We start from the raw sequence: 11900 nt of genomic DNA, 5'->3' as shown, positions 1-11900 counted from the left end.
TGAGATTTTAATCTATCCTCTCATTTGACAAACTTACCCTGACTAACCACTATCATAGATGACTGGAACGTTCCTGCCCAGGAGACAGACATGGGCATTGGAAAGACATGCTTATGAACTATTCTTCTAGGACTTCCCGGCTTTGATTAACTTTTGAAAGGCCAAACAGGAGTGACTCTAGGATCTGACACCATCTCTGCCATCCAAGCAGTGGCTTACTGCCTCTGGATGCTCCATCACTTTTGTCCCAGGAGGAGTGACTTTCCACTGGACTTGGACTCAGGGCTTGAGCGCTGTCCCTCAGCTCTCCAGCTCAAGACTAGCACCGTACCTCTTTTGAGTTCCACACCACTCCGTTCCCAGCACTCTGCTGGCTGATTAGAGACAAGTCTCTCCAGGGACCTTTCTTTGCCTGGGCTGGCTTCAAACCGCAGATTCAGATCAGTGAGTCTTATAAGGGGCCACTTTACTCCAATTATAAGCAACAAGGTGGTCCACACAGAAGTAGTTTTTAAGCATGCTCTCTTACCTGGAACTTAATAAGGGTCAGTATTAGATCTCGACAAACTTGTAGGAATCATCTGTGCTTCCCTGTGGGCCTGCTGGAAATGGTTACAAAAAACCTACAAAGAAGCTGGAATGGCAATTAAACATTTTGGTAGCCATAATTCTCCTTTTCTCACTTTGCAATAATTATTTAGGACAATTTTACTTCCAAGTTTCTTATCTAGAAATGTATTCTTGATTTCCAAAGCCTTTTTAACATTAACACAACATTTTAGCTTTTATCTGCATCGGAAAAACTGAAGCTCACAGGCATTCTGAAACCAGGTGCCGCCCTTTGCCTATGGGCTGCTTGTTTCAAAAGAGCCTCTTTTTTTTTTTCAGTCCCAGTTACTGCATGGCATGAAGACCTTTGAATTTTTCCTTAATGCAAGAATTACAATTAGAAATACTTATCCATTCAGCTTTCCAATATATTAGTGAGAAACATTGGCCCATTTTGCCATTTCTTCCTACATACATAGAGTTAATGAGAGTTTACTTCTATCCCCATTAGTTTAGTATATATATATATATATATATATATCCTTTTAAATCCAAATTTCTGACACTTAGCTCTGATTTTTTTAAAATTTTAATTAAAGAACCCTGAGAAATCCTTTAAAGCATTTGGTAATGCCCAAACTTGATGACCATTTGAATTTAAACTTAAACTTAGTTTTGCATCATACTGCAGTCTTGAACATGTTGACACTCTGGTTCTGAGCTATCTCCTTAACCTCCCTCTAGTGAGCTAGAATCAAGTCTAGAGGGCTAGATGGAGGTTCCCATGATAGAACGTTACCCATAGCTGTGATCAGATGTTCAGTCCAAAAGGCTACAGAAAACAAAACAACTATAACAATATAAAAGGAGAAAAATACAGGCAAGAACAAGAAAAAGAAAAACTGGAGATTTCCCAAACTGGCCCACACAACCTCCTGCATGGGTGCAGAAGGAATGGACTCAAGTTGAAAGCGGGGCTCCAGAGGACCCCCTTCAAGGACAAGAACAAGAAAAACTGGAGATCTCCCAAATTGGCCCACACAACCTCCTGCACCGGTGGAGAAGGAGTGGACTCAAATTGAAAGCGGGGCTCCAGAGATCCCCCTTTAAGGACAAGAACAAGAACAAGAACAAGAAAAACTGGAGATCTCCCAAACTGGCCCACACAACCTTCCTGCAAGGGTGCAGAAGGAGTGGACTCAAATTGAAAGCGGGGCTCCAGAGGTCCCCCTTTAAGGGTGGGGAGTCTGGGGCATCCCCCAGTCTCCCCAGGATTGCCGAGTAAGCGCATCTGCTTCGACAACCCCTTCAAGAAATAAGCAAAAGCAAAACAGACAAACAGACACATTACAGGACAAGACAAATGAACAGGGCTGTTTTCTTACCTTCGGAGTCTGGGGTCTCGGGGGTCTCTGGGGCTATCCCGGACGAAACCCCAAATGTTGTGCCAAGTCGCAAGACCACCACCAAGAAGACCACCGAGACTCAGACATTCCGAAATGCAAAAGCAAGGCAAGGCTTTATTCAAGCGAGCTGCAACTCGGGCCTCGTCCTACCCACCGACACAGCGGAGGTTAGGAGGGAGCCCCGAGCTGTGATTACACAGGGCTTATAAGGGCAAAGAACAAGGTTACAAGAATTAGGTGTTCAAGCAAGCAAGATTAGGACACAGGTACAAATCTGATTGGCTCAGGGTTCGATTCTAAAATGGGGTTCACGTGGTAAAATGGGGTTCACGTAGTAAAATGGGGCCTGACTTCCAAGTCTGGCACTTCAGCTGCATGCATGCAAGGCAAGCACTGTATCACTAAGCCACACTCCCAGTTCCTGTTCTTTCTTTTTTAGCAGTACTAAACAGCCACTCTTACCACTGAGCCACACCTCTAACTTTGGTTGTTGCTAGTTATTTGTAGGCTTCTGGGTTGCAAGAACCCTGGAGTAGCAGAAGAGACAGGCTTGAGGTTAGCACAGCCCAGGGAAATGGCATGCCCAAGTGTGATGTGGCATGTCGATGCTAGGCAATGGCTGAGCCTAGGGAAGAAATACCAAGACCCCTTGGGATTCCCCCAGCATCCGGCTTAGGTTTCATCATTCTTCATCGACACAGACCCACTAGTTTTGTTTTGTTTTGAATGCTTGCCCTCTTTTCCTCCCTTTCTCTCTTGGTACTGGGGGTGTGAAGAGCGGTACTGCTCTACATTAGAGTCAGGCCCCAATCCCTTTGTTTTTGTTTGGTGTTATTCTTGTTGAAATGGAGATCTTGAGATGTTGCCCAGGCTGGCCTCCATTTCTTGGACTCAACATCTTCGCGTCTCAGTTGAATAGATTGGACTACAGGCAGGGTACCATCCACCAGTTTAAGGATGTACCTGATCACGCAAATCCTTTCGCAACCATAGTTGCAAAGTGTGGCTGCGCCAACTAACACCAATGTACAGTCACTCAGAAATCCGTGATCGCTGCTTACTAGGCTGACCAAGTTTCCTGCAGACACACTGGTGCTCCAGAGCCCCTCTCTGGAGAGCGTTCCCGCTGCACGCCCCGTTAGCTTCCCAAGCTCCAGCGCAGGCCCCGCCCCTTCCGCCAGGTAGTCTCGCCTCCTAGCCGCGCCTCCTTCCGCCCCCCCAGTTTAGCCGTGAGAGGGGCGGGGCCTGTCCATGACGTCACCTCCGGCTGGACGCCATCTTGCCGGGTTGCGGCGGGACTTGGACGGGTCCTGGCTGTGGCGAAGGCGTGGGGAAGGGTTAGGGTGAGGGGGCGAGGCCGCGACGAGGGCGGCGACACTCTCCTCTTCTTGGCTCCGCGGCGTGGGACGGCGTGGTCGTGTTTTCGGAGGGATGTCCGCCTTTTCCGAGGCGGCGCTGGAGAAGAAGCTGTCGGAGTTGAGCAACTCGCAGCAGAGCGTGCAGACCTTGTCCCTGTGGCTCATCCATCACCGCAAGCACTCGCGGCCCATCGTCACCGTATGGGAGCGGGAGCTGCGGAAAGGTGAGTCGCCCGTGCCTCGGCCCACGGCGGCCCCGTCACCCCTTCCCCACCCCCCGGCCCTGCCTCCCCGGAGCCCACTCCGCAGCGGCCCCCGCCCCCGGGCCCTCTGGTTCCGGGGCTTCGGGAGAGCTGTGGCAGAGCCCGCGCGCGGGGGTCCGCTGCTCGGAGGGGCTTCGCGCGTTGCGCTTCCTGCAAACTCGGCGCTTAGCTTTCTGCACAGTCGGCGCTTCGTACCTACCTATTGCACAAAGGAATGGATAACTAAAATTATAGATGTGTACGGATTTAACCCAGTAACAGTGGCAAAGCCTTGAGATTCTGCACTCAGGACTAGAAACTCAAGGCAGTCTGTATTTGTTTTTGTGTTTGTTAATTCTGTAACTTATCGTGGAGGGTAGGGAAATAGAAGATTGGTGTGATTTTAGGGAGTTACTCCCATTAATTCTGTAACATCAAACCCAGTTGCAAAATCAATAGAGGCATATCAACTGTAGGACTGGGAATCTCAAGTAAGATGCATCATGGGGGGGGAACCCCGACATTGTAGATTTTAGAGGAACTGGATTGGCAAATTTCTTTAGCTTCTGGATTTTATATACCTCACCTGAAAATGAAAGAGTAAGATGAAGTTATGTAAAGAACTCTTCTGGCCGTGCCACGAGTACAATATTTTTATTTTGCAAAATGTTTTATAATAGTCTTGTAAATAAAGTAAATTTGAGGAGATAGCCGACAGTGTATTGCTCAAAACCAGTTCTCTCTGAAGAGTCCATTTATGTTAATTCAACTGACAATGGAAAAAGTTTGTTCAGTGTGTTTATACCTTAATTCTAATTTGTTAGGTAAACTGGGCACTCTTCCTTAACCCAGATGTCCTGATGGGTTTAAAGTGTCAGTGGCTTTAACAAATTGTTATTAGTCAAAAATAGATGATTGCTCACTGGCCCCTATGAAAGCCAGTATGTGAGAGTGGCAATGTAGACACAGAATGTATTTGCTTATGGTTAAGAGGATGCAACACCTTAGAAGAAATTGAGTTTACAGCCTTGTTTTTCAATATATGTGCTCTGTGAGGAATTTAACTGAATGAACAAAAAAGACAAAAACCTCCACAAAAACCACCTGGATAGACACTTTGTAGTACTGGAGTTTGAATTTAGGACCCTGATTTGCCAGGCCGAAGCTCTGCCAATTGATCCATGCCACCAGCCTCTTTAAAAGTTTTTGGAAAGTAACCGTGAACTTGGAAAAATCAGGAATTGACTGTACTTCTATACTTTACTAGATTTTGAAGTCAGCAGACATTTTTTTTTGGGGGGGGGGGGAGTGCGTTAGATCATTTAGAAACACGTTGCTACTGATACCTGTAATCCTAAGCTACTCAGGAGGCTGAGAGCTGAGGATTGTGGTTTAAAGCCACCCAGGGCAGGAAAATCTATGAGACTCATGTTCTATAAACCACTTAGAAAAAGCCAGAAGTGGCACTGTGGCTCAAGTGGTAGAGCACTACCCTTGAACAGGAAGAGGCTCAAGGACAGCACCCAGGCCCTGCCTGAGCTCGAATTCCCAGAAAGTGTGTGGGGGTGAGGGGGCTAAACACATGTAACCAATAAAGGATTGGTATCCCAGTACCAAATCAATAGAGAAAGAGCAATACTGCTTCTAGGCTTTTCACGTGATGCAACCTGGAAGGCCAGTAAATGATATGTAGTAATCAGGAAAGAAAAAAAGCCAGTAGTTATCAGTTTGGCAAAATTGAAGGTATCAAATATCTGGTAGTGATGATGAAAACAAACAGTCAATCAATTCAGCCTGATGTAGGCTTCAGAAGTTTTTGTTGTTGTTGTTTTGGAGATAATAGCTACCTGGAATGAAGTTGAAGGTGTATATCTATTGACTTGACAGTTGTCTTTCTAGGAATATATCCTCAAAATGTGGACAGACTAACAATTAGGTTTTTTTTCAGTCTTGATACAAAAATGGAAACAATTTTTCTTTCGCTTTTTTTGCCATGCTGTGGCTGGAAACCCAATGCCTTCTGCATACTTAGCAAGTGCTCTACTACTGAGCTATATCCCAAGCCCTTACAATATGAAAACAGTTTAAACATTCCATTAGTCAGAGAATGGTCAGATATGATGTGATATTCGTACAGCATAAAAGCATCCAGCAAGTTGCCTCAGTGAATTAAGAGCTTCATGAGACAACACAACTGACTTAAAAAGCCCAACACATTCTTGAGCTTTTAAAGAAGCATGGTACAAACTAGTATGCATTTGGTAAAGTTTGAAGACGTACCAAATGGTCTTATTTTTTTTTATTAACACACATCTACAGTTACAATGAAGATGTCACCCTAACACTCAGGAGACTGACATAGAAGATTGACAGTTCAAGGCCAGGATGTGTGATATGTAGATAGACTCTGTCTCAGAAAACAAAGCCAACAACAAAATCCATGTGTGTCAATCATTAACACTGTGTTCCAAATAGTGGTTACAGTAAAAGGAGAAGGGAACATAATCTGTTCTAGTATTTAACATATTAAAAAACTTGATCCAAATGTGGAAAAATAATATGTTGTATAGTTAGCTTGGTTTGGAATTGTTCTCATATGCTTAAGCGCTTAATATTAGTGTTTTAAAAAAAAGCATATGAATAGAAAGAAAAGAAAGATGCTAACGAAGATGGTAATCATGGTGGGGGACATGTTGCCCTAGCAATATCGTCATGTTAGCCTGGTTAGTCTGCCAAGTGTTCCCTTTCCTTAACACATGAATTCCTGTACAGTACACAGCCTCAGTGTCCTCTCACCTTTGCAGTTTTGCCCAACAACTTCCGTATTGTCAATTTAGTTTATATTGTAGATTGGGACTGGGTCTTACATTGGTTATGAATGAGATGGTGGGATCCATTAGGAAGTTTCCTTTTTCAATTTTTAGCTTCTTTAGATCCACCACTTAGACATTAATGAAGGTTCTTAAATATTTGTTGAATCCACATTTACTAATAAGATTGTGGATTAATTGTTCAGATTTGCTGTTGTTTTTTTAAAAGTAGCAAGTCAAAGAATACTTTATTTCCCAAAACAACAACAACAACAAAAACCAATATAGCTGAGCACCTGTGATTCAGACCTGTAATCCTTTGCTACTCAGGGAGCTGAGATCTAAGAATCAAGGTTCAAAACTAGGCTGGGTAGGAAAGTCTGTGAAACTCTTTTATCTCTATTTAACTGCCAAAAAGCTAGAAGTGGAGCTGTGGCTCAAGTACTACGGTACTAGTCTTGAGCAAAGAAGCTCAGTGACAGCATCCAGGCCCTGAGTTCAAGCCCCAGGACACACACACACACACACACACACGCGTGCACACACACACACACCAATATAAATCATTAAAGTGAATCCTTCCTTCCTTCCTTCCTTCCTTCCTTCCTTCCTTCCTTCCTTCCTTCCTTCCTTCCTTCCTTCCTTCCTTCCTTCCTTCCCTTTTTTCTCCAGTCATGGGGCTTGGGACTCGACCCTGGCACTGTTCCTGGCTTCTTTTTGCTCAAGGCTAGCATTCTACCTCTTGAGCCACAGTACTACTTCTGGCTTTTTTTCCGTTTATGTGGTGCTGAGGAATTGAACCCAGGGCTTCACACATGCTAGGCAAGCACTCTACTGCCAAGCCACATTCCCAGCCCAAGAGTTTCTATTCTTAATTGGCAGTTCATTCATCTCTATCATACTAGTCAGTGTTTATAATCTTTCTAAAATTTTATACGTGAAATGATTTCTTTTCAAACTGAATTTACAAATCAAATTATGGTCTGGATACATAATATGGCTCCCCCCCTTCATATATTTTTCACGTTCCTTTCCGGATACAAGGTCTGTAATATAAAGTGATTTTTTTGTAATATTTTTGGATGACACATTTAAGTTGTTAGTCAAAAAGGTGATTAAGAAAAAAAGATCAGTTGGTCTTCGTGGCTCAAGTCTGTAATTCCAGTTACTTGGAAAATAAGATGAGGAAGATCCACAATTGCAGAACATCTGGTGTGGCTAGGGGAAGGGAGAGTTATCAAGATCTCCATCTCAGTCAATAAATTGGGGTGTTTTTTTTTTTGTGGCAGCACAATTTGTCATCCCAGCAATGTGGGATGCATAAATAGGAGGATTGTGATCCAGGCAGGCCTAAGACAACCGTGAGATCCTATCTCTAAAATGGTATAAACAACAACAGAAACGACTGAGAGTGTGGCTTTAGTAGAACATCAAACAAAAGAAGGCCTAGAAGGGTGGCTTAAATACTAGGACATGTCCCCAGCAAGCTTGAGGCCCTGGAGTTCATTCAGCCTCCAGAACCACCCAAAAGCAAACAAAGGAAGACAGAAAACAGTTTAAACTGATCACTTAGCTTTAATTAATAGTCTTTACACACCTTAAAACTATTAGTCCCCTCCTTTGTTATCTTGCCGTCGAATCCAAAGCCCTGTGTAGGCTAGGCAAATGTTCTGCCACTCATCCATGTCCCCTGCCCTAAAAGTTTCATAAATTATCAAATATCTAGCCAGTGTTCATTTGAATCAGGATTCAAGTAAAGCTTATTTATTGAAATTATTTACTCTCTTCCTTCAGTCTCTTTACATTTATAGGTTCCCTCTTTTATTTTAAATTTTAGTAAAGCCAGATTAATTGTTTACAGATATTTTCACAATTGAGACATAGGATTTTTCAGGCTTTACTCTTAAAAACAATTGAAGATTCCATATAATTTTTATCTTTTTGTAAGACAGCTGCTTTCTCATTTGTTTCTTCAGTGTTGTGACCTCTGGAAAACACTATAAATGTGAGAGGAGAAAGAAAACGACAAATGTGTATTCTACTAGTGGTCTTGAGGATCGAAGGGACCCAGAGACTATTTGGTTAGAATTTGACTATTTCTTGTGAATTGATGGGTAGGTAGATCAAAAGACTAGGATGCATTGTTTTGCTTTATTTATTTATTTATTTTTGCCAGTCCTGGGCCGTGGACTCAGGGCCTGAGCACTGTCCCTGGCTTCTCTTTGCTCAAGGCTAACTCTGCCACTTGAGCCACAGTGCCACTTCTGGCTGTTTTCTATGTTATGTGGTTCTGGGGGATGGAACCCAAGGGCTTCATGTATACGAGGCAAGCACTTTTGCCACTAGGCCATATTCCCAGCCATTGTTTTGCCTTATTAAGTAAGTAATGTTCCCTCCAAAATATTCTCTTGAAAACTTTATCCAAATTTATGAAATTATCCTTTGGCTTATATGTTTCTTTTCCTGTGACATATACTTTTTAAAAATGACTTGATGTTTATGCTAAAGAGCATAAACATTTCCATAGTTAAGGAGATAGTCTTTTATTTTTTCCTTCAGTCATGGGGCATGCTAGTACTTGGTCTACCATTTAGAGCCGCAGCCCCACTTCTGGTTTTCTGGTGCTTAGAGATAAGAGGCTCATGGACTTTTTCATGGTTGGGCTGGCTTTTGAACTACAATCCTCAGATCTCATCCTCCTGAGTAGCTAGGATTACAGGTGTGAGCCACCAGCACTTGGCTAAGGAAATTGTCTTTAACTGTCTTGTAAACACAATGTTGTGCTCCGAAACGAATGTGTACATTTTAGTTTTTTTTAATTATTATTATTATTATTATTTTGCCAGTCCTGGGCCTTGGATTCAGGGCCTGAGTACTGTCCCTGGCTTCTTTTTTCTCAAGGCTAGCACTCTGCCACTTGAGCCACAGCACCACTTCTGGCGGTTTTCTATATATGTGGTGCTGGGGAATCGAACCCTGGGCTTCATGTATAGGAGGCAAGCACTCTTGCCACTAGGCCTTGAGAAAAAAGAAGCCAGGGACAGTGCTCAGGCCCTGAGTCCAAAGCCCAGGACTGGCAAAAAAAAAAAAGAAAATAACTTTTTCATTTGAAATGTACTAGTAAACATTTCTTCCATTCATTTCCTTTAGGGAACAATTATTGACCTCTTTCCTCTGCTAAATAGACTAAATATGATTCAGCAGATAAAAGACATACTTGTCTTCATGGAACTTATATGGTGGCCAGCAAAGTAGACTACTAAATTAATAGCAACAGTAAGATGGAAGAGAAATAGAATTGGGAATCTGGCTTAGTTTAGACAGTCTGGAAAGACTTCTTTTGATTCAGGGTTTGAAGTATGAACAGATTCTGTACCAGGAGCTGCACCAGGGAATATAGACATAAGTCTTTATTGTTGCTTTAATCATTTGAATGTGGACTTAACTGTAGAGCATTATTTGACATTTCACATAGAACATTTTCATTTTTAAGTCCTTTTTGGAACATAGAAGGATAATATACATTTTACTTTATGAAGATTTTTTTTTTTTTTTTTTTTTTTTGGCCAGTCCTGGGCCTTGGACTCAGGGCATGAGCACTGTCCCTGGCTTCTTCCCGCTCAAGGCTAGCACTCTGCCACTTGAGCCACAGCGCCGCTTCTGGCCGTTTTCTGTATATGTGGTGCTGGGGAATCGAACCTAGGGCCTCGTGTATCCAAGGCAGGCACTCTTGCCACTAGGCTATATCCCCAGCCCCATGAAGATTTTTTATTAGTGAATATTAATACTATGAAGTGTTTTCATGGTACTGTTTCTGTACATGTGTATAGTGTACTTTGATATCAAATTCACCATTACTCTCTTACCCACCTCCATAATACACATTTTAGATAAATCTCTAGAATTTTATGTCTTAAAAAAAAGAACTTTTAAAGGATTTAAGATATAAATGAATCATGGTGTATGTAAGAATGCATTGAGAGGATTGCAATGATGAATTAATCACTGTGATTATTTAGATTTTTGGTCATTTTAAAATTTTTTCTCCTGTCAGTTATAGGGCTTGAACTCAGGGCTGGATGCTGTCTGAGCCTTTTTGCTCAAGGCTTGTGCTCTACCACACAGTGCCATTTTGGTTTTCTGGTGGTTAATTGGAGATAAGGATTCTCATGGGGACTTTTCTGCCCAGGGTGGCTTTGAACTGCAATCCTCAGGTTTCCTGACTAACTAGGATTACAGGCGTGAGCCCCTGGTTCCCAAATCATTTTTTAGCTCTTTAACATAACTCCTGGCTACAAGCAAGTGACAGTCTTGATCTCCTTTACAGTGTTTCTTTAATGCTTTCCATCTAAAATAACTGAAAAATAGAGGGTTGGGTAGGGTATTTATCAAACTGTGCATAATGCTTTGGATTTCCCAGGTGTAGTTTAAAAAATACACTATTGGAATAGGCAATAAAATGCACATAATATTAAATCCATATGGTAAAATAAGCTTAGAAGCTTTTCATTCTTCTTCTCTACCAAAAGTCTGTGTTAATAAATTTCCAGAGTTTTCTGTGTAATACAACCATATATTATACAAGAATTTTTTTTTTTTTTTTTTGGCCAGTCCTGGGGCTTAGACTCAGGGCCTGAGCACTGTCCCTGGCTGCTTTTTGCTCAAGGCTAGTACTCTGCCACTTGAGCCACAGCGCAAATTCTGGCCATTTTCTGCATATGTGGTGCTGGGGAATTGAACCCAGGGCCTCATGTATACGAGACAAGCACTCTTGCCACTGGGCCATATCCCCAGCCCCCAAGCATAAGAATTTTTTACACAGACTTTTTTTTTTTTTTGGCCAGTCCTGGGCCTTGGACTCAGGGCCTGAGCACTGTCCCTGGCTTCTTCCTGCTCAAGGTTAGCACTCTGCCACCTGAGCCACAGCGCCCCTTCTGGCCGTTTTCCATATATGTGGTGCTGGGGAATCGAACCGAGAGCTTCATGTGTAGGAGGCAAGCACTCTTGCCACTAGGCCATATTCCCAGCCCTACACAGACTTCTATTACTTGCTTTTTTCCTCTGATCTTTCACATTGTTATTTATAACTCCTTTGTACAGTGCTGCCTTCTCAAAGTGACTGCATTATATTTCATTTTATGTATGTGACAAAATTTGTATCACTATTTTGTTCATTCTTTTTTTTTTGGGTCGGTCCTGGGGCTTGAACTTTGGGCTGGGTGCTGTCCTTGAACTCTTTAGCTCAAGGCTAGCGATCTACCACTTGAGTCACAGTGCCACTTCTGGTTTTCTGGTGGTTAATTGGAGTTAAGAGTCTCAGGAACTTTCCTGCCTGGGTTGGCTTTGGACTGTGATCCTTAGAGCTCAGCCTCTTGAGTAGCTAGGATTACAGGCATGAGCCCCTGGTGCTCAGCCACTATTTCTCTTGAACATTTAACTCCCTCCCTCCCTCCTTCCCTCCCTCTTTTCCTCTCTCTTTCTGGTTCTCTTTCTCTTTCTCTCTCTCTCTCCTTCCTTCCCTTCTTTCCTTCCCTC

At 42.8% G+C, this 11900-nt stretch overlaps 1 protein-coding gene across 2 annotated transcripts in view; it reads left to right on the top strand.

The window, feature by feature from the left end:
• The first annotated feature begins 3224 nt into the window (after positions 1 to 3224).
• Positions 3225 to 11900, top strand: part of Rprd1a (regulation of nuclear pre-mRNA domain containing 1A) — a 56007-nt gene continuing 47331 nt past the window's right edge. For both annotated transcript variants that reach the window (XM_048363051.1, XM_048363052.1), the window contains exon 1: positions 3225 to 3537. In XM_048363051.1, coding sequence (XP_048219008.1) covers positions 3387 to 3537 — 151 coding nt within the window. In that variant the 5' untranslated portion in view covers positions 3225 to 3386. The remainder of the gene's footprint in view (positions 3538 to 11900) is intronic.

The sequence above is a fragment of the Perognathus longimembris genome, chromosome 15 (genome assembly GCF_023159225.1).
Source record: "Perognathus longimembris pacificus isolate PPM17 chromosome 15, ASM2315922v1, whole genome shotgun sequence".
Classification (NCBI taxonomy): domain Eukaryota; kingdom Metazoa; phylum Chordata; class Mammalia; order Rodentia; family Heteromyidae; genus Perognathus; species Perognathus longimembris.
This window is presented reverse-complemented; position numbering and strand designations above follow the sequence as displayed.